The sequence below is a fragment of the Canis lupus genome, chromosome 22 (genome assembly GCF_003254725.2).
Source record: "Canis lupus dingo isolate Sandy chromosome 22, ASM325472v2, whole genome shotgun sequence".
NCBI classification, from domain to species: Eukaryota; Metazoa; Chordata; class Mammalia; order Carnivora; family Canidae; genus Canis; species Canis lupus.
Window position 1 is genome coordinate 50310702 of NC_064264.1, and position 26917 is coordinate 50337618.

A 26917-nucleotide genomic window follows, 5' to 3' on the forward strand; every position below is an offset into this window, starting at 1 on the left:
TTTTATTGATGTACACTTTATGAAGAATAAAATCTAGCTATTTGAAATGTCTAGTTTAGTGAATTTTAATAAATGTAACAATTAAGATATAGAACATTTCTATCCTTTTTGAAATGTCCCTTCCCCCATCTTACATTTCCACTAGCAGCGTTTGAGAGTTCCAGTTATTCCAGCAAAACACTTAACATTGCTTGTCTTTTTAGTTTTAGTTATTCTAATGGATGTGTAGTTTTATTTCTTTGTTATTTAAAATTCTGTTTCCCTAATACCAAAATACTGTTGAGTATATTTTCACATGCTTAATGCTTTCACATTCATTAATCTTCTTTTGTAAACTGTCTTCAAATTTTCAGCCCCCCTTAAATGATTAATAATAGTTTTTTAGCACAGTTTTAGATTTACTGAATAATGGAACAGTTCATTAAGTAGATAGTGTTCCATGTACATTCCCAACCAAAGCCTTCTGCAGTTTTCTAAATGTTAAAACTTTGTGTTAGTGTAGTGCACTTGTTACAATTAATAAACCAACAATGATACATTAACTGTAGTCCAGAATTTACATTATTTCCCTGTTGGTATTGTATAGTTCTAGGTGTTTTGACAAATGCATAATGACATGTATCTACCATTATAGTTTCATTCACAATAGTTTGCCTTGTGCTTTACCTTTCAACCCTCTTTTCCCTTCCTCCACATACTGCTTATTATAATTCTATGCTCTTGCCTTTCCGGAATGTTACATACTTAGAATCATACAGTATGTAGCCTTTTCAGACGGGCTTTTTTCACTTAGCTACATGCATTTAAAAGTTCCTTCATGGGCGCGCCTGGTTGGCTCAGTCAGTTAAGCATCTGCCTTTGGCTCAGGTCTTGATCTCAGGTTCCTGGGATCAAGCTTTGTATCAGGCTCCCTGCTCAATGGAAAGTCTGCTTCTCCCTCTCCCTCTTTGATATGTCTTTTTGTGGCTTGATTTCTCATTTTTTAAAATTGTTGAGGGGTGCCTGGGTGCCTCTGATGGTTAAGTATGTCTTCAGGTGAGGTCATAATCTCTGGGTCCTGGGATTGAGCCCCACATCAGGCTCCTGGCTCAGCAGAGAGCGTGCCTCTGCCTCTTCCCTCACTTGTGCACTTAACTCTCTCTATCTCTCTGTCTCGAATACATAAAATCTTTAAAAAATAATTGTTGAATAATATTCCTTTGTATGGATATACAACAGATTGTTTATCCATTTGCCTTTTGAAAGATATACCTTGGTTGTTTCTGGTTCTTGGCAATCATAGCAAAGTTGATATAAGCATTTTTATGTGTAGGTTTTGTGTGGACATAAATTTTCAACTCAGTTGGGTAAATACCTAGGAGTATGGCTGCTGAGGCCTAGGGTAAGGTTATTTTGCATTCCCACCAGCAGTGAATAAGCATTTTTGTTGCTCTCCTATTGCTCTGCATCCTTAATAGCTTTTGGTATTGTGAATGTTTTGGATATTAGCCTTTCCGAGAAGCATATAGTAGTATCTTGTTTTAATTTGCATTTCCCTGAAGACAAAGATGTGGAGCACCTTTTTTTTTTTTTTTTAAAGATTTTATTTATTCATTCATGAGAGACACACACAGAGAGAAAAAGAGAAAGAGACACATGTAGAGGGAGAAGCAGGCTTCCTGCAAGGAGCCCAATATGGGGCTCGATCCTGCATCCCAGGATCACGCCCTGAGCCAAAGGCAGACACTCAAACCGCTGCCGAGCTACCCAGGTGTCCTGAGCATCTTTACATTTGCTTATTTGCCATCCTGTATCTTCTTTATAGAGGAGTCTCTTTAAATCTTTTACTGATTTTTTAAATTGGGTTTTCTTATTATTGAGTTTTAAGAGCTCTCTTTTATATACAAGTTCTTTATCAGATATATGTTTTGCAAATGTTTTCTTTTAGTCTTGACTCCTGCTTACATTCTCTTATTTTTTTGTTTTTGTTTTTACAGAGAAGTGTTTCATTTTAATAAAACTCAGTTATCAATGTTTTTCTTTTATGAATTGTACTTTTGGTATCATATCTAAAAACTATTAAACCTAAGGTCATCTAAATTTTCTCCTATTTATTTTCTAGAACTTTGTTTTTATATTCGGGTCTCAGATCCACTGAATTAACTTTTAAGGATTGTGTCTAGATCACTTTTTGTGTCTGAAATTCCACTTCTAGCACCATTTGTTGAAGAGATTATCCTTTATTGAATTGCTTTTGTTTCTTTGTCAGAGATCAGTTGACTATATTTGTGTGTGTCTGTTTTTGGTTTCTCTATTCCATTGATTAAGTTGTATGCTCTTTTATCAATCCTATGTTGACTGTAGCTTTTCTAATACATTTTGAAGTTGAGTAGTACCAATCTTTTGAAATTGCTATTCTCCTCTAACATTAGCTATTTGGGTGTATTGCTTTTCTGTATAAATGTTAAGATCAGTTTGTTGATATCCACAAAATAATTTGCTGGGATTTTGTTTGGGATTGCATTGCATCTATAGATCAGGTTGAGGAGAATTGGTGTCTTACACGTGAATATTTATCCATTTACTTAGATCTTCCTTAATTTCATAGTTTTCCTCATATAGATATCATACATATTTTGTTAGATTTATGCCTAAGCTTTTTTAGGGGGCGTGGCTAATATAAATGGTATTGTGTTTTTAATTTCAAATATGAAGTTTTCATTGCTGGTACATAGGAATACAATTAACTTTTTTACATTGACCCTGTATCCTGCAGCCTTATTAGTTCTAGATTTTTTGGTGGTGGTGGTTCTTGATTCTTTGAGGTTTTCATTATAGAAACCATATTACCTGCTAATGAAGAATTTTATTTATTATGTGTTTACCTTTTTTTTTTAACCTTTTTCTTGTCTTATTGCATAAAATTGAACTTGTAAAGGATGTTGAAAAGGAGTGGTGAGAAGGGATATGCTTACTTTGTTCCTTATTTTGGGGGAAAGTTTCTATGATCTCACCATTAAGTATAAGGGTAGGTGTAGGTGTAGATGTTCTTTAGGAAGGACTTTCCTTCTATTAAGGACTTTCCTTCTATTCATAGTTTGCTGAACTCAATGGGGGTGAATTTTGTCATGCTTTTTCTCCATCTGCTAATAGGGTCATGTCAGATTTTTTTTCCTTAGCCTGTTGATGTGAAGGATTACAGTAATTGGTTTTTGAGTGTTGAACTAACGTTGCATAATGGGAATAAATCCCACTTGGTCATGGTATAATTCTTTTTATACATTGGGATTTTTTCCTTTCAGTTATTTTTATATCTAGGAATTCAAATTTTAATTTTTTTTTTTTATATTTCCATTTCTCTCACCATGATAATTTTTTCATTTTAGAAAGATTTTTAAAACGATTTATTTAGGGACGCCTGGGTGGCTCAGCGGTTGCGCATCTGCCTTTGGCTCAGGGCGCGATCCCGGAGTCTCTGGATCAAGTCCCACATCGGGCTTTGTGCATGGAGCCTGCTTCTCCTTCTGCCTGTGTCTCTGCCTCTCTCTCTCTCTCTGTGTTTCTCATGAATAAATGAATAAAATCTTTAAGAAAAAAGATTTATTTATTTTAGGGGATCCCTGGGTGGCTCAGCAGTTTAGTGCCTGCCTTTGTCCCAGGGTGTGATCCTGGAGTCCTGGGATCGAGTCCCACATCAGGCTCCCTACATGGAGTCTGCTTTTCCTTCTGCCTGTGTCTCTGCCTCTCTCTCTGTCTCTCATAAATAAGTAAAAATCTTTATAAAAAATAAAGATTTACTTATTTTGTTTCTTTGTTTATTTATTATTTATTATTTTTTAAGATTTACTTATTTTAGAGAGAGACAGAGAGTAAGTGATGGGAATGGGCAGAGGGCAAGGGAGAGGGAGAGAGAGAAAATCCTGAAGCAGACACCCCACTGATTGTGGATCTCACCACAGGGCTCTATCTAGCCCAGGACTCTGTGATCATGACCTGAGCTGAAATCAACGTCAGCCACTTAACTGACTGAGGCTCCCAGTTGCCCCAGAAAAAAATTTTTGCTTGAGGTATAGTTGATAAAGTTTTCTTGAAATCCTTTTCCGTATTTACAGTGTTTATAATAGCTGTAATTTATAATAGCTGTTTTAAGGTTCTTCATTTCTGGGTTTGTTTCTGTTGACTCTTCCTCCTGAAGTGCATTACATTTTACCTCTTTTCACATGTCTGTTTCTCTCTCTCTTTTTAAAATAATCACTATGCCCGATGTGGGGCTCAAACTCATGACCCAGAGATTAAGAATCACATAGTCTGCAGGCATCCCTTTTCACACATCTCTTAATTTCTTAAAAAGATTTATTTATTTACTTGAGAGAGAGCGAGCAAGTGAGCTTGCATGTGAGTGAGCCCCTCAAGGGATTGGGGGGGGATAGAGGCAGGGGGAGAGGGATAGAGTCTTAAGCAGACTCTTCACAGAGCCCGAGGGAGGGGCTTCCTCTCAGGACTCTGAGATCATGACCTGAGTTGAAACCAAGAGTCTTTGCTTAACTGACTACACCACCCAGGTGCTCCCATATGTCTCTTAATTTTTAATTGGATTATAAACACTGTGAATGTTATATTGTGTATTTGGATTTTGTTATCTTTGTGTAAAAGGTGTTAAAGTTTATTTTGTTTGATAGATCAGTTAATTGCTGTTCATATTAATACGTTTTAGGCTTTTTATTTTTTATTTTTTATTTTCTTGGCTTAAGTCAAGCATAGATTTACCTGGTATTGTGATTCAGTAAGTATATGGCAGGCCATCTTTCTGTACCTTCCATGCTTCCTGTCCCTGAGTTCATTATTTCTATTTCATTAAACATCTATGGTTTCGTTTCTTTCTTTCTTTTTCTTTTTTTTAAACATCTATGATTTCTTGGTACAATATAAGCTCTTACAAAACATAATGTTTTAGGCAGGAGAGAGGTGATCTTACATATATTTGAAGAATTCCAGTGACTGCTGTATAGTTTGAGGGGACCAAATGTAGTGGTAGGGAGTTGTGTTAGGAGGCTACTGCAGGCAGTCTATGAAGAAGTAGGTGATGGTAGTTTGTATAAGTGTTGTGGTCATGGAGATGAAGAATAGTCAAGAAATTGGATTTTTTAATAGACTTTATAGCCGTTGCATACTATCCAACAGTTAGAGTTCTAGACATAAACTCGGGGAACTCTTACATAGGGTCTCAAGCAACACATTCAGAAATATTCATGGGAGCATTGTATGTATAAATCTGAATGTCTATGCATACTAGAATGGATAATGCTTCAGTATATTTATACAGTGAAATATATTAGAGTAGTAAAAATAAATGATTTGCTACTACTGAAATTATAAATTAATACATTTACTTATGGGCACCTGGGTGGCTCAGTGATTGTCTGCCTTTGGCTCCGAGGAGTGTAAAAATTCTATAAAGCAAGAATCATTCATGTTTATTATTATCATTGAGTGGAATATCGTATGAGTATGGGATATTCAGAGTTTACAAGTGTCGATATATAGATCATTTGCTAATTATAAACACAAAATGGCATATTTTTCATGAGGAAATTTAATGAACACCATTTTAAGTAAGCAAATTTCATAAGGAAATGGACAAATGTTTTTTTTTTTCTCCCCCCCCCCCCCCTTTTTTTTTTTTTTTTTGCTTTCTGGTGTCACAAAAGGATTAGGGTATGATATCAGTTATGTAGTATTTAAAATTTTTTTATAATTCTGAATCTTATAACAAGGAAGCAATCAGGTAAATTTAAATTGTGGATTTTTGTTTTTAAAGATTTTATTTATTCATGAGAGACATACAGAGAAAGGCAGAGACATAGGCAGAGGGAGAAGGAGGGTCCCTGCAAGGAGCCTAATGTGAGACTTGATGCCAGACCCTGGGATCGCGCCCTGAACCAAAGGCAGATGCTTAACCACTGAGCCACCCAGGTGTCCCCAAATTGTAGAATATTGTATGCAATCGCCACGTTGGATTTTTCAAAATTATTACTTTCAGGAAGGATCCCCCTCTCCCTCACATAAACACAAACTCCAAACCAAAATGGTAACTGAACTATTTTACATTAAAGGAGAAGAAAAGATTCCAACAATTGCAATGCATAATACTTGATTTCTCTGTAATTGTAATGTTAAACTTCTGTCTGGAGATTTCTTTTCTGGCTGTCTTGGAACTCCCTCCCCTACCCAGGTTCTTCTTTCTTTTGAGGTCCCATTATCAGATCCTGTTCTATCCATCTGGAAGATTATCCTGCTCTTTAAAATAGCTTTCATTTCTTTTAATTTGGAACCTTTTAGGAAATAAAAGCCTTGCAATTAATTATAAGTGTTTTCCTACTGTTTTTAAAAGAAGGTAAGGGGTGCCTAGGTGGTTCAGTCCGATGGGCATCTGACTCTTGATTTCGGCTCAGGTCACGATCTCCGGGTCCTGGGATCGAGCCCTGGGTCAGACTCCTCACTAAGCAGGGAGTCTGCTAGAGATTCTGTCTCTCCCTCTGCCCCTCCCCACTTCACTGTTCCTCTCTCTCTTTCTCTAAAATAAATACGTCTTAAAAAAAATAAAAGAAGACTACCACCATCACCACCACCAACAAAAACCATACTCTGACTCTGCAGAGATTTCTGATTTGTACACCAAATTAGGAGTAGAACATTTCTCAAGAAATAATTCACTTTCATTAAAAAAACAAAAACAAAGAACTTTTTGTCTCTGTCATTAATGAAATCTTAATTTAAGACACCATAGATGAAAAACTATATAAAATTATATATTTTATGACAATTGCATCATTAAGGTGTCATTTATTTTATCGGTTTTATGTTCTCAGGTTATGTTATCAGGTTATGTTATCATGTATAGGGACAGGTTTTGCCTGAAGCAGAAAGCTTATATATTATTTCTTGTATGGGACAGCATTATGCTGTCAGTTGGTAAAAAGAAATCGTTCCTTTAGACTTGCCATCCATAACAAAATGAGAAAGTGCTGTATCTCCTAGACTCTTTTTCATGTTCTTATCATCCGTATCCAAATTGCCAGCAATTCTTTCTGACTCTGTCTCTAAAGCCAACTGTCAGCCTGAGTCCTGGTCACAGCTGGCTCTCCCTTGGAACACTGCAGAAGCTTCCTACTCAGTCTCCCTGTGTCCACCTTTGCCCTTCTACAATTCGTACCTTGCAGAGTAGCCAAAGAGATTGTCATAAACCTGACCGTATAACTTCCCAACTTATTCCATCTGTCAGTAATGTTCTTCCCTTACTGTTATTCAGGGGGCTGGCTCCAGCTCATGCAGGCCTCACCTTCAGTATCCATTTTCTCAGAGAAGCCTTTAAGGAAAAGTAACCCTAAACACCTTCAATCACGTCCTTCTCTTGTCTCTATTTGGAACTCCTCAGCATTTCACGTGTTGTGTGTGTATTAATACATGTATGTGTTCTGGATGTATATGCATATTTAGGTGCCTGTGTCCTCACACATCTTTTTCCACTAGATGATGGTAGGTGCCTTGAGAGCAAAGAACTTTCTGAATTGTTTATCTTTGTATCCCCCAGAGCCAGATCAGTGCTTATTAGCACATAGTGTTATACTGAGTGTATATGTTTGAGTTGATGAACAAAAATGTGATGGAGAGTTAGAAGGAAAGACGATTGCTGCTTTATGGTGAAAAGTAAGACCTGCTGTTTGCTGGGGGGACAGGAGACCAGACCTGTCCTTGAGGTTTGAGGACAGAAATGTAGGAATGGTGGATGCTTTGGTAACCTGAGTTTCTGTATTTTCCTAAATATCTAATTTTTTTCTCTTGTAGTATTTAGTTAGTTTCTTTTTGGAAGCATTAGTTGGAAGGTAAATAGAAAACGGAGAGTCCATGCCTGTCGGAGTTGGAGTGTTAGTAGGAGCATCACATGAATCTTTGGTCTGGGTTATGAGATCAGGTAGTGGGAGTAGGCAACCAGTGAGAGGATAAGAAGCATGAAGAACTCGCCAATACCACTAGGGCCTGAGGTATCTTTTTTTAAAGCAATCTTTTCATGCCAAGAGATTTTCTCCTTTTAAAAAACTTGGAGAATTTTGTTTTGTTTGTTTTAAGAAGATTGGCCTGTTTCAAACCTATGGCAACTGAAGAATAGAAAATTAAAGGACTGCATCACAGACAAAAGCTGAACCCAGGAGTAAGTACTCCAATGGATAATAAATTGGGACAGAACATTAATGGAAATTTTGTGTCTAGACAGGTAAAGTAAAGGAGTGGTGATAGTCATCAAATTGATTATTTTGGATTTTTCCAGGAATGTCAACTTTTGGCTCTTTTTAACCTTTTTCTTCCAGTTCCTGGCACCCCAAGATTTATCCTAATCAGAGTTGCAGAGACACCATAAAAAGTAGGGGTGAAGGACTGGGCTTTTTGATATTATTTAACATCATCTTTGTGGAATATTCTTCCCCTCTTCAAATGGCTAGGTCTAGTTTCTACATGGCATGGTGACAAATTAAAGATATGTTCTATCTGAGATTTAATGACTAACTTGGCATAGCAAGTTGAGTAGAAAACCTTAGCTTTACATTATTTTCAATTATAGTTCAGAAATTGGATTGAGTTTGTGACTATAATGTCACTAGCTTATGGCCGTTTCTTCCTCTCTCCCAATTGTGTTATATTGGGTTTGTTTTGTCAAGGAATCTTGTCTTTCTGGGTAATATGTATTGACAGATCTAATGCTACATTACCTCCTTTTGGGGAGACATTTTATAATTGCTTTAGTACATACTGCCCTGTTGCCTAACAATATCCCACCTTTGCTAAACATAAAATCTCTCATTGACAAATTACTTTTTGTGTTTTGTCTCTCCATCTAGTTTCTTGTGATCAAGGACAATTTCCCAATCTTATTTTGAACCTCACAAATCACTGTGTAGTCTAGGGTCTATAGTAAATAACTAAGATGAGATAATACTGCAAATTTCCTAATCCTCAAAGGGAACTGAAAACCACGATAAGGGATGTAGGTATCTTACCTCCTGTGGTTTCCTGTTTCCTGTTTATATGGATAAATAGTTTTGGGTGGTAAGGTGATAGAAACCCCCCCCCCTCCCCATGGATCCATTTGTTTAAATTTTTGTGAAAATGTTTTCTTAGGCATGCCATGTTTAATGACATGTTTTCTAATTTTTAGATATTATTTCTTCACTGCTCCAAAACAGGCTACAATCTGATTCCTTTATGTGACAATTATTGTGAGGCTATAGCATTGAAGGAGAAAAATACTCTTCACTCTCATGTAGGATCTTTGGCATACAAAAGTGAGAAGCGTACATTCGTCCTAATTTATATTTTCAGTTCTGTTTTTCTTCTACCATCTCACAGATACACTCCAGCTGGATTATTTCAGTCATTTTTTTAAACCAATCCGTGCTATTCCTGCCTAAAATGTTGAAATCCTTCTCATCCTTCATAGCCTCATGTAGATGGCTCTTGCTGTAATATGCTTTCCTTAACCCTTTTCTGTTACCTTCCTATGATACTTTTCTCCTTGCAGTTTCCAGTGATAGAATTATTTGGGTGCTTTTCCCTTTTTCTTCCAAGATTCTAAGGTTCCCAGTGAGAAAAAGTATGTTAATCTTTCTTCTCACTACACTTAGCATTGCTTTTAAAATGCTGTCCCACATAAATATAATCAACATCAGAACTTTAAAAATTGAATTAATTAGCAAACAGAAAGCAAATGGTATTTTAACTAAGTTGAAGTTAAGGGTGATATTTTGTGGTTTAGAGGTTAAAGATCTATGACATTTGGCCCTCTCTTCCTTTTCCTCTAAGGTCCTATGGTTAGAATGTAGTGCTGTTAGAGCATCACAGGCCTGGAAGAGTCTTTAAAGCACTCACTTCAGAAAAGATCATAAACAAGTGTCTCAGGCATGGGTGTATCCACCTTGTTTGCAGAAAACCTCTAAGCAAGGAGATTTTTACAGCATTTCTTGGTAAATTGGTGGAGGTGACTCAAGTTGTCAAAATTTTTACTTTATAATAATCTAAATACTTATCAACTAACAATTTTATGATTTAATTTTCTCTTATAAAACTTTAGCTGGAGATATTATTTGTTCTGGCCTTACTTTGTGTTTTAATCTTACTTGCTATCATACACATTCCCTGTTGGATGAGTGGAAATAGTGGGGTTAGCCTCTTCATGGATAATAGCGAATCCTGGAGCTTCTGTTTCCTCCCATAATACAATAACTGTGTGACTTGATTCCCTCCCTCTTCCCCCCCATATCATTGTGTCAGTTCTTGCTGATAAAAGCTGTAGGGGTTCCCTGTGACTTTTCAGATAAAAATACCTCAAATGCCTGTGAATCATTACTTTTGGAAAAAGGTGTTTAGTTTGTTATGCATGCAAAAGAACACTTTTGGGGAATGTTATATGTGTTTATTTCCTTAATATTATATAAAAGTTGCTTTTTATCTTTGGTTAGTTAATACTATATCTACGTCCATTTTTGGAATCCATGGTCAAATAACTTATTTATGTTTCCTTAGTTTTTTATTTCATTAATGGAGAAAATGTTATATTTATTGATACAAATAGTCTTTTTCTTTTAAAATGATCATACTCTCATTTTTAAAATATATATGAGATTACCACGCTGGTGTTATTTTCCTGACTCTAAAGAAAGGAACTTTTAAATAAATTAGTTATTGTCTTCTGTGTTATTGAACATGTGGTCAGTTGTCATGTTCATGCATCCAGATGATCAAAGTCTGAACTTCTGTCTAATTCTTCCCTGCTGTTAGGCTACCCTGTCATGATCAAGGCCTCAGCAGGTGGTGGTGGGAAAGGCATGCGAATCGCCTGGGATGATGAAGAGACCAGGTGAGGTGCTGTCCAAAATATACTTTTGATGAAAATTGCAGTTACTAGAGTTTTATTAAACTGTCAAGTAAACAGATACCAAAAGTGTAATGGAATAATTATAATAACCATCTCATTTTTACTCTTTTAGATGGGAAAAAATGGAAATTATGCAGAAAACTTCATTGTTTATATTTTGATGATGGTTATTCTCTTATAGAAAGGTTTTTTACTTTCTTAAGCATAAGAAAGAGTTGTTTTGTTTTTACAGTGTATTTTTTTAAAAAGATTTTATTTATTTATTCATGAGAGATACACAGAGAGAGAGGCAGAGACATAAGCAGAGGGAGAATCAGGCTCCATGCAGGGAGCCCAATGTGGGACTTGATCCCAGGACCCCGGGATCATGATGTGAGCCAAAGGCAGACACTCAACCACTGAGCCACCCAGGTGCCCCCAAAAGGGCCTATTTCTTTCACTAGCCTCTAACTGGGATTTAGTGTTTTCTCCAAATAGGCAACAAACTACAGTAGTGGTATTATCTTTGGAAATCACATCTTTGGAAATCTACCACTTTGGAAATCACATATCTTCAACAACTATAGTGTGATAATATATCTCTAAGTAGCAGTGATTATTAGATTTGTTGTTGGAGCTTATTATGAGTAAAGAACCCCACATGTTATATCCCAAATTTGTTCTTAGAAAATATTCTGTATTTCTTTTTTTTTTTCTTTAAAGATTTTATTTATTCATGAGAGAGAGAGAGAGAGAGGCAGGCAGAGACAGAGGCAGAGGGAGAAGCAGGCTCCATGCAGGGAGCCTGACGTGGGACTTGATCCAAGCTCTCCAGGATCAGGCCCTGGGCTGAAGGCGGCGCTAAACCGCTGAGCCACCTGGGCTGCTCCACGAATCCTGTATTTCAATGTAATTTGTTTCCTGTGCAGTCCTATGCATTTTCTTCTCTCTCTCTCTCTCTTTTTGCACTTAAAGCCTTATTTTGCAAAGAGATTCGTGTACTGTAAGATTAGGCAAAAGAGATCTACAGCATAAACACATTGAATGGGAGATAGCCCTGTTACCATCTTTGGGAAGGACAGTCTGCTATAGCCTCTGGGAAGGAAAGAATGATGTAACAGGATATTAAACACAACCTCATGGTTTTGTGAGAGATACATGTTTCAGAAACTTTAACTTTTTTCTCATGAGGTGGCCCCCATTGTATGGTACTTACATAGCAATTCCCTTGAAAGCCTTAGCACTTATTAGCAACATATTCTCTTATGGTGAAGATTACTCTTCACTTTGTGGCATTGCGATTTCCTGTGTGCTGTTAACACAATGGATTTTAATGTAGTGTTCTGTATTTTCAGAAATCGCTATAACCATACAGAGAGTGGAGATCTTTTTCGGGTGTAAATAACTCTTTAAATGCATATTGATTCAAAATATGCTAATAAAACTAATAAAAAGACATACACAAATAATTTGCTATCTAAAATATTCTCAACTTGATCAAAGTATGATACTATTTGATTTAATGATACATGCTCCTCATTTAAAATAATTGCTCTGTATTCCCTATTAATTTGGAAAAATCTAAACTACAGAAAAATTGAGAGAACAGTCCAGAACATGCTCAGTAGTTTTCTTTTAGAGTCACCAATTGTTAATATGCCACATTGCATGTGCTCCTTCTTTTTTTCCCTTCTTGAGGGGGAATTTTTTTTCTTTTTAAATAATGCACGTAAGTTTTAGTCTTCTTTGGAAGGCTTAGCAACCATTAATTGCCTTATTATTTTATTCTGGGGAATGTCTCCCTTTTGTAACATCTTTCCTAAGTGTTTCAGGGAAGTAGCATCTATGGCTTATCTTTAGAACATCTGAAAGTTTTTTTTTTTTTAAATGGTGTTTGTTGTTATTGTATATTAAATTAGGGTGAGGATTGTGAAGGTTGTTAAAAGTAGACTCATAGCTTCATATTAACTTCTGGCTTTCTTTTCCCCATTCACATTTCAATGAAATATGGCACAATGGAAAATTGACCACATCTGCATTTTGGAATACCCCTGCTACACTTTAGGTGATGTGAGGGCAGTTGTGGCTTTATTTTTGTATTCCCATCACCTAAACATGCAGCAGACACATGAATTCATGATGAGTAAATATTTGTTGAATGAATGTGTAACTGAGTGTAACAAATGTTTTTAAAATAGTTTTCTGTGAGCTCCCAAATACTCTGGTTATGCTTTCAAATGTGATAATTTATTTGGGTGACTTTGATTTTTTTTCCCTCTAGCATGTTTGGGTTAAGTGCAAAATGAAAGTTCTTAGTCATTAGAACAGAGATAAATTGTAAAGTACTTTGTTTTTTCTTTGCAAATCGTCATACTCCATCTAATAAAAAGTTGGTCGTATGGTACTGAAAACAATAATTCATTGTGTTTTAGTTTCTTTGAGGTTTGCAGTCTCCAGAGATCTAAAAACTCCATTCCTCTAAATCAAAGAAGTAATAGAGGACTAAGAAAACCTGATACCTTTTCCTTGAGAACTCTGAGAAACAGGAATTGTTGCAATATGTTTTGAATTTATCATCTGGTCATTGTTTACTTGCTATGTTGTGTTTTTTAAGCACAAAAGCAAATGTATTCATTTCTAATGCCAGATGGAGTGTTTGCAAATGAAAAGATTGGAAGAATTTTAATATTGTATTTAAATACTTATATTTAATCTGAAGATTAAGAAACTATTAGTGACATGTAAAAAGAATTAAACTTTATATTCTCAATATATCAGTGAGTGTAAAATAATATACTCAATTAGTTTTAGGTGAACAAATGTGTGTTTTTAATAGACCAAATGAGCCCATTTCATTGTGTATGAATTTAGTGAGCACATTTTAATTACAACAATTTAAATTATTATCTTTGGAGAGTAAAACATGTAAAGCCATAATCATATTGGTATTTTTATTTTCAAAAATTGTTTTCTCTTTTAATGATTAATTTAGAAAGAGTCCAAAGTCGATAAAGTTGTAATAATTTGTATGGGTGTGTGAAGGGCAGTTACATTTAAATATGTATACTTAAAATATCATTATATGTCCATAACATATGAAGAACATAAAATGTTCTTGAGAATCCTCCTCAAGGATGTTCATTCTCACTTGAATATTTTGCTCCAGTTGTGACGTTGGCCAGATTGGCTCTTTGTATTTTTGTGTGCATATTCTGACTCTTAAGTCAAATGAATATGCATTTTTAATTTTTTTAATTAGTGGAATTAAGGTATTGAGGAAATGGAATTTTATATGTTTCATGTGGTTTATTAAAAATATCTAATTTTTAACAGTTGGTGAACTATGTAGTGGTATTCCTATTTGATTATAAATTGATTATAAATATATTTGATTATAAATATATTCCCCCAGAATCGGGGAAGTTACATCACTGATTCCAGGTGACAAAGCTGGTAAGTGTAAGAGTTATGGGTCCACTAAGTCAATTTAGTTATTTGTGCATTAAGTGATTTTTTCTTTGCTTTGTTTATCAGTGAACCAAAATAAGGATTTAATTGCTTTGTTTTCTTTTATATTGAGGGCTGTATTTGTTTAGCTAGTTTGATTGTTTTTCCCTTTTTTTTTTTTTTTTTTTTTTTAAATAGGGATGGTTTTAGATTTTCGTCTCAAGAAGCTGCTTCTAGTTTTGGTGATGATAGGCTACTAATAGAAAAATTTATTGATAACCCTCGTCATATAGAAATCCAGGTTGGTACATTTTAAGATGTTTTCTAATTATTATGACTTTAATAAAACACCATTTATTCCTATTGGAAACATATCCTTTCTCGCATTTAGAATGATTGTGAATTGTTCTGATACACTTGAATAACTTCAAAATAGAGAATGTACATAAATTGATCACTTCCTTTTGGAATTTGGTATACTTTGATCAAAGCACCAGCATGTTGGTCAACATAGGGAATGATATAAAAATCCTGCTGTAGAAAGAAGCTGTCCCAAGCTATCTAACCAAACTAAATACATTGCACCTAGAGACTCATTCCTTCCCATTCTGAGACTGGGCCATAACAGGGCTTACTTTTTTTTTTTTTTAAGTGCTTAATCTGGACTCATTACTTCAATTCACCAAATGTCTGTGTGGCTCACTGAGACAGGCATTCTTCTAGGAGCTACTAGTATAGAGATGAATAAATAAATTCTTCTACTCAGGTTAAGATTTTAATCCAACTGCTAAAGCAATTTGTGAGGATATGGATTTCAGCAAGACAAAAGTTGATTTTCTGAAATAATACACAGAAGACAACATCTCCTGAAGTTTGATTTCTATTAAGAATGTCTTCGTGCTATTTTACACGTTATGACTATGAATTGAATTCAAACTGATAAAATACAAATCAAATTTGAAATCATGCTGAAGTTTAAGTATTTTTTTCCTTATTTTGGTGTGAATAGAGAACCAGAAAACTAAAGAATAGTTCTTTGTTGCCCTTGCCCGCCCCTTCTGATTATGTGTAATAAAAGTTCTAAGTTCTGTCATTGTGGGGTTTTTTTCAAGTTTAATTATTTTACATAGATATTTCTTATGGGTAGAAAATCTTCATCTAGATCCTCCAGTTTTCCAGAGTGGGAAGAAATGTGCAAATATATATAATCCCAGCGAGGGTTTTTTTTTTTAAGATTTATTTATTTGACAGCAAGAGAGCACAAGCAGGGGGAACAGCAGAGGGAGAGTTGGAAGCAGACTGCCTGTTGAGTAGGGGCCCTGAGATCATTGCCTGAGCTGAATGAAGGCAGATGCCCAACAGACTGAGCCACTTAGGCTCTCCAATCAGAGTAGTCTTAAAACATTGAACGTAGTGTATTTCTTTCTAACATCAGCAGGATTTTTTGTTGTCATTGGGTTTTTTGTTTTTAGATATTCTAAACTGAGATATCACATCTCTTCAGCAAAGTCCACAAATCTTGAGTGTCCAACTCAATAAAATTCTTATGTACACATGTGTAGCTATATAGCAACCACCCAGATCTGTGTATAGCACATTTCTGTGCCATCAGAAGATTTCTTCATACAACTTTCCATTCAGTCCCTCCACTTGGCCACCAAAATATCTACTGTTCTGACTTCTCACACCCCAGAATGTTTCTGTCTTCTTAAACTGCATATAAATGAAATACAGTATATACTTGGTTATGCCTGGCTTCTTTCACACAACATGTCTTTGAGATTCTTCCATGAAGCTGTGTGTTACTATTAACTCTAAAAAATTGCTCTGATACTTCATTGTTTGAATAACTTCCAATTTATCCATTTTCCTGTTGGTAGATCTTCAGGTTGTTTCTAGCTTTTTGATATATATATATATTTTTAAAGATTTTATTTATATATTCATGAGAGACACAGAGAACGAGACAGAAGACATAGGCAGAGGGAGAAGCAGCCTCCCTGTGGGGAACCTGATGCGGGACTCAATTCCAGGACCTTGGGATCATGACCTGAGCCAAAGGCATGTGCTCAGTCACTGAGCCACCCAGGGGCCCCTCCAGCTTTTTGATATGAATAAATTGCCATGTCTTTTTATGGACATACACATTCTTTCAGATATCCTGAGGAGAGAAATATTACTGGATTATATGATAATGTTATATTTAGGTCTAGTAAATAGCATAGTTGCTCTTTATATGTGTATATATGTGTGTGTGTATGTGTGTGTGTGTGTGTATTTTCTTTTATTATTAGTTTTTTTTTTAATTTATTTTTTATTGGTGTTCAATTTACTAACATACAGAATAACCCCCACTGCCCGTCACCCATTCACTCCCACCCCCCGCCCTCCTCCCCTTCTACCACCCCTAGTTCGTTTCCCAGAGTTAGCAGTCTTTACGTTCTGTCTCCCTTTCTGATATTTCCTACACATTTCTTCTCCCTTCCCTTATATTCCCTTTCACTATTATTTATATTCCCCAAATGAATGAGAACATATAATGTTTGTCCTTCTCCGACTGACTTACTTCACTCAGCATAATACCCTCCAGTTCCATCCACGTTGAAGCAAATGGTGGGTATTTGTCATTTCTAATAACTGAGTAATATTCCATTGTATACATAAACCACATCTTCTTTATCCATTCATCTTTCGTTGGACACCGAGGCTCCTTCCACAGTTTGGCTATTGTGGCCATTGCTGCTATAAACATCGGGGTGCAGGTGTCCCGGCGTTTCATTGCATTTGTATCTTTGGGGTAAATCCCCAACAGTGCAATTGCTGGGTCATAGGGCAGGTCTATTTTTAACTGTTTGAGGAACCTCCACACAGTTTTCCAGAGTGGCTGCACCAGTTCACATTCCCACCAACAGTGTATGAGGGTTCCCTTTTCTCCGCATCCTCTCCAACATTTGTTGTTTCCTGCCTTGTTAATTTTCCCCATTCTCACTGGTCTGAGGTGGTATCTCATTTCAACATAGTACTGGAAGTCCTAGCCTCAGCAATCAGACAACAAAAAGACATTAAAGGCATTCAAATTGGCAAAGAAGAAGTCAAACTCTCCCTCTTCGCCGATGACATGATACTCTACATAGAAAACCCAAAAGTCTCCACCCCAAGATTGCTAGAACTCATACAGCAATTCGGTAGCGTGGCAGGATACAAAATCAATGCCCAGAAGTCAGTGGCATTTCTATACACTAACAATGAGACTGAAGAAAGAGAAATTAAGGAGTCAATCCCATTTACAATTGCACCCAAAAGCATAAGATACCTAGGAATAAACCTAACCAAAGATATAAAGGATCTATACCCTCAAAACTATAGAACACTTCTGAAAGAAATTGAGGAAGACACAAAGAGATGGAAAAATATTCAATGCTCATGGATTGGCAGAATTAATATTGTGAAAATGTCAATGTTACCCAGGGCAATTTACACGTTTAATGCAATCCCTATCAAAATACTATGGACCTTCGGGCAGCCCCGGTGGCGCAGCGGTTTAGCGCCGCCTGCAGCCCGGGGCATGATCCTGGAGACCCTGGATCGAGTCCCACATCGGGCTCCCTGCATGGAGCCTGCTTCTCCCTCTGCCTGTGTCTCTGCCTCTCTCTCCCTCTGTGTCTCTCTCCTGAGTGGATAACTAAAACCTTTAAAAAAAAAAAAAAAGAAAAGTTTAAAAAAAAAAATACTATGGACCTTCTTCAGAGAGTTAGAACAAATTATTTTAAGATTTGTGTGGAATCAGAAAAGACCCCGAATAGCCAGGGGAATTTTAAAAAAGAAAACCATATCTGGGGGCATCACAATGCCAGATTTCAGGTTGTACTACAAAGCTGTGGTCATCAAGACAGTGTGGTACTGGCACAAAAACAGACACATAGATCAGTGGAACAGAATAGAGAATCCAGAAGTGGACCCTGAACTTTATGGGCAACTAATATTCAATAAAGGAGGAAAGACTATCCATTGGAAGAAAGACAGTCTCTTCAATAAATGGTGCTGGGAAAATTGGACAGCCACATGCAGAAGAATGAAACTAGACCACTCTCTTTCACCATACACAAAGATAAACTCAAAATGGATGAAAGATCTAAATGTGAGACAAGATTCCGTCAAAATCCTAGAGAAGAACACAGGCAACACCCTTTTTGAACTCGGCCATAGTAACTTCTTGCAAGATACATCCACGAAGGCAAAAGAAACAAAAGCAAAAATGAACTATTGGGACTTCATCAAGATAAGAAGCTTTTGCACAGCAAAGGATACAGTCAACAAAACTCAAAGACAACCTACAGAATGGGAGAAGATATTTGCAAATGACATATCAGATAAAGGGATAGTTTCCAAGATCTATAAAGAACTTATTAAACTCAACACCAAAGAAACAAACAATCCAATCATGAAATGGGCAAAAGACATGAACAGAAATCTCACAGAGGAAGATATAGACATGGCCAACATGCATATGAGAAAATGCTCTGCATCACTTGCCATCAGGGAAATATTATTAGTTTTTTAAGTAAGCCTCATACCCAACGTGGGGTTGGAACTTGAGACCATGAGATATGCTACACTGATTGAGCCAGCTAGGTGCCCCTGTCCTTTATATATTTTGGATATTAACCCCTTATTAAATATATCATTTGCAAAATCTCTTCCCATATTGCCTTTTTTTCTTGTTGATGGTTTTCTTTGCTGTGCAGAAGCCTTTTATTTTGGTATAGCCCCAACAGTTTATTTTTGCTTTTGTTTCCCCTGCCTTAGGGGATATATCTAGAAAAATGTTGGTTTGGCTAATATCAGAGAAATTATTGCCTGTCCTCTCTTCTAGAATTTTTATGGTTTTAGCTCTCCATTTAGGTCTTTAATTCATTTGAAGTTATTTTTTGTGTATGGTGTTAAAAAGTGGTCTAGTGTCATTCTTTCACATGTAACTGTCCAGTTTTTCCAGCACCATTAACTGAAGAGACCATCTTTTCCCCATTGTATATTCTTGCTTTCTTTGTTATAGATTACTTCACCATAAAATCATGGGTTTATTTCCGGTCACTCTATGTGTTCTGTTGATGTAAGTGTCTGTTTTTCCGCCAGCACCATACTATTTTGATGACTGTAGCTTTGTAGTATATCTTGAAATCTAAGATTGTGATACCTTGAACTTTGTTATTCTTAAAATTGCCTTGGCTATTTGCGATCTTTTGTGAGTCCATACAAATTTTAGGATTATTTGTTTTAGGTCTGTGAAGAATGCTGTTGGTAATTGGTAGGTATTGCATTAAATCTGTAAATGGTTTTGAGTTCTGTGGATATCTTAACAAAATTCTTTTCAATTACATGAGCATGGAATAGCTTTATATTTGTTTGTGTCATCTTCAGTTTCTTTCATCAGTGTTTTATAGTTTCCTGAAAATAGATATTTTATCCTCTTGGTCAGTTTTGTTCCTAAGTGTTTTATTCTTTTTAGTGTACATGGAATTGTTTTCTTAATTTCTCTTTCTTCTACTTCATTATTGTATGAAAATATGGGTGATTTCTGTATATTAATTTTGTATACTGTAACTTTACCGAATAAATTTATTACTTCTAATAGTTTTTTTGTTGGAGTCTTCAGAGTTTTCTATGTATAGTGCTATGTCATCTGCAAATAGTGACAATTTAACTTCTTCCTTAAAGAAGGATGGATGGATGCCTTTTTTCTTGTCTGACTATTGTGGTTAGGACTTCCAGTACTTTGTTCAAGAAAGTGTCAGGAGTGGGCATCTTCATATTGTTACTGAGAAAAAAGCACTTAGTTTTTCACCATTGAGTATGATGTTAGCTGTGGGTTTATTGAGGTATATTCCCTCTAAACCTACTTTGTGAAGAGTTTTTTTATCATGAATGGATGTTGAATTTTGTCAAATGCTTTTTCTGTATCTACTGAGTTGATCATACGATTTTCTCTCTTTCATTTTGTTAATATGGTGTATCACATTGATTGTGAGTATTGAACCATCCTTGCATCCCTGCAAGAGATAAATTCCACGTGATCGAGGTATATGATTTTTTTAATGTATTGTTGAATGTGGGGGCCGTCTTTATTTTATTTTATTTTATTTTTAAATTTTTATTTATTTATGATAGTCACACACAGAGAGAGAGAGAGAGAGAGAGAGAGGCAGAGACATAGACAGAGGGAGAAGCAGGCTCCATGCACCGGGAGCCCGACGTGGGATTCGATCCCGGGTCTCCAGGATCGCACCCTGGACCAAAGGCAGGCGCCAAATCGCTGCGCCACCCAGGGATCCCCGGGGCCGTCTTTAGATGAGCTACCACAACCCATCCTCCAGCTCCAGTGATCATGTCCTTCCATAAGTAGAATATAAACACCTTCCTTCCAAGACCAGAATTTCATCTTCATACTTGGTCCAGCTATGGATAAGACTTACTGTAAATGGTCCTATAAAGACAGTTCTTCTGATGCAGAGACTTTTGTATTTGAAGACAGTGTGACACCTGCTCATCAAACTTACAGGGATGAGAAGAGGATATGACACTGCAATAAATAGCTCCATTCAACAAGGTTAAAAGAAAAAAAAGCACACAGTATTCATTGGCTCTTACTTAGTATTTGAAGACTATCAGTTGAAGCTGAGAAATCTCATATGAGACTCTTTTTGCTGGAATTCTTGGCGAGAGATGATGGCAGCTTAGGCCTGAGTGTTGGTAGTAGAGATGGTAAGATGTAATTGAATTCTGGATATTCTGTGAAGGTAGATCAGATTTTCTAAGAGATCAGATATGATATATAGGAAAAAAGGCATGAAAGATGGCTTTCAGTTTGGGGCCTGAGGAATTAGAAGACTAGGACTGTCTTTTACTGAGGTGAGAAAACTGTGAGAGGTGTGTGTTTTGGGGAGGAGATCAGGGTGTGATGTTGGAGAAATCAAGGTTGTGATATCAAAGTATAAGTGTTGAGTAGATTGGATATTTAAGTCTGTAGCTTATGGGAGATATTTTGGCTGCCTTTCTAAGATCTTACAGGCAAAATTAATTTTCCTCTTCCTGTATTCCCTGTCATGTATAACATATACATAGCACAGCTATTAGAAGACCATTGATTTTTATCTTGAGTTGTCTAACTTTTCAAATAGATCAAGAAGTACCTACTAACCAATAAGACCTACTAAGGTCTTATTCATTTGTTGGTCTTACTCATTTGTTGGTTCCAGCAACCAGGTGGATGTCTTTCACATTACTAATACTCAATAAATGTATGTCAAATTGTGTTAAGTAATTATATATTTACATCAGCTTTTAGTTTATTTTCATTAGCCACAGCATATAATGTAGGTGATAATTTTAAACATAGGTAAAAGTATTTCCTAGTAACTTGAATAGGTAACAGATGTTTGCTGTATCTGATCATCTACACTTGGAAGTTTTAAAAATTATTTTCCTCAATTTGCATGTATATAATTATATGAGGTAATTTATGCACATAGCAAAGGATATCTGATGAAAAATTAACATTTCCTTTTACTTTTGTTTCCAAGTTCCTTGGTTTCTGTCTCTGGGAACAGGCTCCAAAACTCTTTTTTGAATATCCTGCTGTGGACTGTGAATTATATATGTGTATTACCTATTTTTTTAGACAGACTTTCGTATACTGTGTCCTTTCTTATGCTGAAACTGTACTGGTAGTGGCAGCATTCTGTGTGGTTTATTTATTTTTTTTTAAAAAAAATTTTTTTTTAAATTTTTACTTATTTATGATAGTCACAGAGAGAGAGAGAGGCGCAGAGACACAGGCAGAGGGAGAAGCAGGCTCCATGCACCGGGAGCCCAATGTGGGATTCGATCCCGGGTCTCCAGGATCGCGCCCTCGGCCAAAGGCAGGCGCCAAACCACTGCGCCACCCAGGGATCCCTTCTGTGTGGTTTAAATCCTTTTTTTCTCACCCCGGACACTACTGGCATTTTTTGGGTTGGATCCAGGGTTTCAAAATGGCTTGCATTATGTGGACACTCTTGTTGTCATGAAGCTTTTTTCAGTAAGCAGTGTATCTGGGAGATTTTTCCACATTGAGTACCTGCCGATTGATAAAGGGCTATATTAAAGCTTTAAAAAAGAAAAACTCATGATGGGGTTATCTAGCTGGCTCAGTCAGTGTTGCATGCAACTCTTGACCTTGGGGTTGTGAATTCAAGTGCCACATTGGGTATAGACATTACTTAAAAAATGAAATCTTAAGAACCCCCCCCCCCCCCCCAAAATCCCAAAACTCCTAAGGGATTTAGGATTAACTTTCTTTCCATGCACTCTTTATATTGTTTGGTATTCTAGTCTCTTCATTTATTAGTGTCACACTATCATTATCAAATTATTTTTGTTGAGGAACACCTGAGTGGGTCAATTTGATTAAGGGCTATTTATTAATATTTTTAAAAATTTGAGAGTGAGCAAGCATGAGCTGGGAGAGTGGTGAAGGGAGAGGGACAAGCAGATTCTCTGCTGAGTGGGGAGCTCGACTGGGAGCTACTCTTATCTCTGGACTCTGAGATCATGACCTTAGCCAAAGTCAGATGCTTAACTGAGCCACTCAGATGACCCCAAGCAGCTGACTCTTGATTTCCCCTCAGGTCATGCTCACAGGGTCCTGGGATTGAGCCCCAGGTCATGCTCTGTGCTCAGCGAGGAGTGGACCTGAGGATCCTCTATCTCTGTCTCATTCTGGCTTAACCCCCACTTGCTCTTTTTCTTTTTGTAAAGCAAATCTTTAAAAAAAAATTATTTTTGTTGCATGCTTAGGAAATAACAAAACTTTTTTAAAAAAAATATTTATTTATTTATTCAGAGATCCCTGGGTGGCGCAGCGGTTTGGCGCCTGCCTTTGGCCCAGGGCGCGATCCTGGAGACCCGGGATCGAATCCCACGTCGGGCTCCCCGTGCATGGAGCCTGCTTCTCCCTCTGCCTGTGTCTCTGCCTCTCTCTCTCTCTCTCTCTCTCTCTCTCTGTGACTATCATAAATAGATGAAAAATTTAAAATAAATAAATAAATAAAAGATTTATTTATTTATTCATGAGATACACAGAGAGAAAGACAGGCAGAGACACAGGCAGAGGGAGAAGCAGGCTTCATGCAGGGAGCCCGACGTGGGACTCGATCCCGGGTCTCTAGGATCACGCCTTGTATTGAAAGTGGCACTAAACCACTGAGCCACCCAGGCTGCCCAAACTTTTTTTTTTAAAGAGAGAGAAAGCTAGCTGTCAAAGGGAGGGTAGAGGGAAAGGGAGAATCTTTTTGTTGTTGTTATTAAGATTTTATTTATTTATTCATGAGAGACACAGAGAGAGGCAGAGACATAGGCAGAGGGAGAAGCAGGCTCCTCTCAGTGAGCCTGATTCAGGACTTGATTTCCTGGACCCCAGGATCATGACCTAGCTGAAGGCAGATGCTCAACCTGGTACCTGGAGAGAAGAATCTTAAGTAGGCTCCACAGCTGTTGGGAGCTCAGTCTTACAACCCCAAGATCATGACCCAAGCCAAAATCAAGTTATTTGCCTAATTGACTGAGCCCCCCTCTCCCCCAAGACTTTTTAAAAAAGAACTATACAGGCTTTAGGGGAAAAAAATGTGATTGTATATATGAATATAATATTTTACAGTTAGAAATATTTCTGAGAAGTCTTGGTTATTGTAGCTTTATTTCTTGGACATAAAATATTTTACTTTGTCAACTAGAATGAAAAGGATTAGAATAAATTTAGTGTTAAAATATTTTTTAGTGTTAAATTTTTCTTAGGCTGTACTTCATGCAGCCACCTCTGAGACTAAAAAACTAAATTCCAACTATTGTCATTTCACTATTGCAGTATTTTCCTTTGTTTGTAATTGTTCTTATGGTTTAGGTAGGTTTTATTACTAAAAATTAAGTTTGCATTTATATGTTAACTACTCATTTTATAGTTTATTCTATTGCTATAACCATGATCTTTACTGATTTTATATTTTCAGCAGCCATATAAATCATTGAGATGATACTATTTGATATTTATAATATATAAGGAGAAAAGTGACTTGCCCTGGGAAATTGTATAGTACAGAGTTAAAATGAATGTCTACACTTTGGCTTCTAGAATAGCTTTTACTTCTGTGAACTTAATGATATATGCATTCAGTAATACGTATTTACTCTTAATCATGAAAATAGATTAATCTGTTCCTAAAAACAAACATTCTATGCAAAAATGCTAACCAATGGCATGTCTTAGGGTTACCAGATTTAGCTGTTAAGACACATGTTAAATTTGAATTTCAGGTAGTATATTTTTGTAAGTGAAATTTGGGACCTATTATTATTAAGATTTTTTTGTTGTTTATTTGAGATTCAATTTCAGGGGTGCCAGGGTGGCTCCGTTGGTTAAGTGTCCCACTCTTGGTTTCAAATAAGGTCACGATTTCAGGGTTCTGAGGTAGAGCCCTGAAGTCTGTGTGTTCAGTGGGGAATCTACTGGAGATTCTCTCCTCCTGCCCTGCTCCTCCACTCATGAGTGCACTCTCTCTTTCTAAAAATAAATAAATCTTTGAAATTCAAATTCATATCGGTGTCCTGTTATTTTATGTGGCAACTGTAGCTTATTTTTCAGTATTACAAATGAGAAAAATCATAATGTGTTACATTTTAACCCCAGGCCTTTCATCAGTTTCTATAACAAAAATAAAGCTCAATAAAGACATCCATATATAAGTAACAGACTAAATGTAAATAAAATAGCATTTCTTGATCAACAGACATTTAATTATGTTAAAAACAAACAAACGTTTGTAATAACAGTGGTTTTTCTAAAGCACCACTGATATCTAGAATGTGTATTTCCTTTATTGATACTCAGTGTCCTTCACAAAATTTGTACAATTGATGTGATATCTTATCCAGTGCATTGGAAATATAACATGAGAATTTTTTCCTCAAGTTTTAAAAAACATTTTAGTGAGTTTCAGGGTTGTAAATAAAGTTTTCCTCTATTAACATCAACCAAAAGAGGGACATAATGGAGAGGTAGATGTGTTTATGAGGTATGAGTGGTAAAAACCAAGGAGTGTTGCATGATGACAATGTTAATGGGGCACATACTCTGTAGGTATGACTATATAAGTTTTCAAGTGGTGTTGCTCTATCAGGTTTTAGGTGACAAGCATGGGAATGCTTTGTGGCTCAATGAAAGAGAGTGCTCAATTCAGCGAAGAAATCAGAAAGTGGTGGAGGAAGCACCAAGGTAAGAGTTTTTCTCAATGAACATTCATAATAGACTGTTTTGTTTATTTAGTATATTTCTTTCCCATTTTATTGGCTAAAATTGCTTCAGTAGCAACTTGTTGGAATTGTCATGGTAGAATCTGTTAGTGTATATTTTTATAATTAAGAATTTGTCACTCAGTCTTCCTCAATATGTCAGTGTGTGACACGTGAGAGAATACTTGGGAAAATATAGGTGGGGTTTTGTTAGAGGAGAGAGTTGGCTGGATGGCCAAGTAGGATTTCCATGAGCTTCTAGGTAATAGAGACCCTGTTGGTGTTTCTGGTCATGTGGAATGCCTGGGGATACAGGCCTTCTAGGATCTTCTGTTGGTGAAGGTTTCATAAAGTTGATCCTGAAGTTTTTGAATTTATCCTACCATCAAAAGGCTTCTGGAACATGGTTTTTAGAAATCCCTTGATTATCAGAACTATTTTGAGCACGAAAAGTGGTACAAAGACTTGTACAAGATACAAGTCACCTTTAGATATGTTTAGTTTAGCAATTTAATAGAACCTCATTTCTAATTTGCTAGGTTAGTATTTGTATATATTCTAATTGTCTCTGAGTCCTTAAAAATCCCTCAGTTGAGTGTATGTTGTCATTTTTAATAGCCAAGCAATAAGGAATATAACCAGTTGTAACTTTGTCCTAGCCAGTGTGCCTTGATATGTGTGTATGGTTTGTATAAAGAGTACAGGTGAATATGAGTGAATTTTTAATTACAGGGTAATGGGAAAAAGCAAGTCCTACTTTAATTATTATTAGGTTTTAAGCATATGATACGGTGTGATGATTTTAAGACATCGTTCCCAAGTTTTTTGCCACTTTTCTTGTTGACCAGAGAAGGTAGGGATCTTTGACCATCTCCTTGATTCTGTGCTCTGTGACTGCTTGAGAATAGACTGCATAGAAGTGATGGAGGCCTTAGGAAACTGCCAGATTCCATTTCCTGCTTGTTGGGACACTTAGCTTAAAAACCAGGCACCCTGCTGTGAAGAACTGCCCATTGCAGCCTACACGGGGTTATGGCCTTATCTCGTGGGCCAGGACTGGGATGTAAGAGGGAAGGAAGAAGAAAAGGCAAAAGAAATGATCTACCTGTATCTTTATGGAAAGGCCCCAGAACCTACTAGTCCTGATTGCTTGGTGGTGATCTGAAGTTAGGGACTTTGCTAGGGAAGTTGGAAACTGCCTTTTTAAAATTAAGTAACCATATTGCTCTGCTAAGATTCTAGTTGTGTGGAAGAAGGGTACAGGGT

At 36.5% G+C, this 26917-nt stretch overlaps 1 protein-coding gene across 7 annotated transcripts in view; it reads left to right on the forward strand.

Annotated features, from left to right (window-relative positions):
- Nucleotides 1-26917, forward strand: part of PCCA (propionyl-CoA carboxylase subunit alpha) — a 462094-nt gene that overhangs the window by 192419 nt on the left and 242758 nt on the right. For all 7 annotated transcript variants that reach the window (XM_049099422.1, XM_025440953.2, XM_049099423.1 and 4 more), the window contains 3 exons: nucleotides 10810-10888; nucleotides 14531-14633; nucleotides 25540-25634. In XM_049099422.1, the coding sequence (XP_048955379.1) occupies nucleotides 10810-10888; nucleotides 14531-14633; nucleotides 25540-25634 (277 nt within the window). The remainder of the gene's footprint in view (nucleotides 1-10809; nucleotides 10889-14530; nucleotides 14634-25539; nucleotides 25635-26917) is intronic.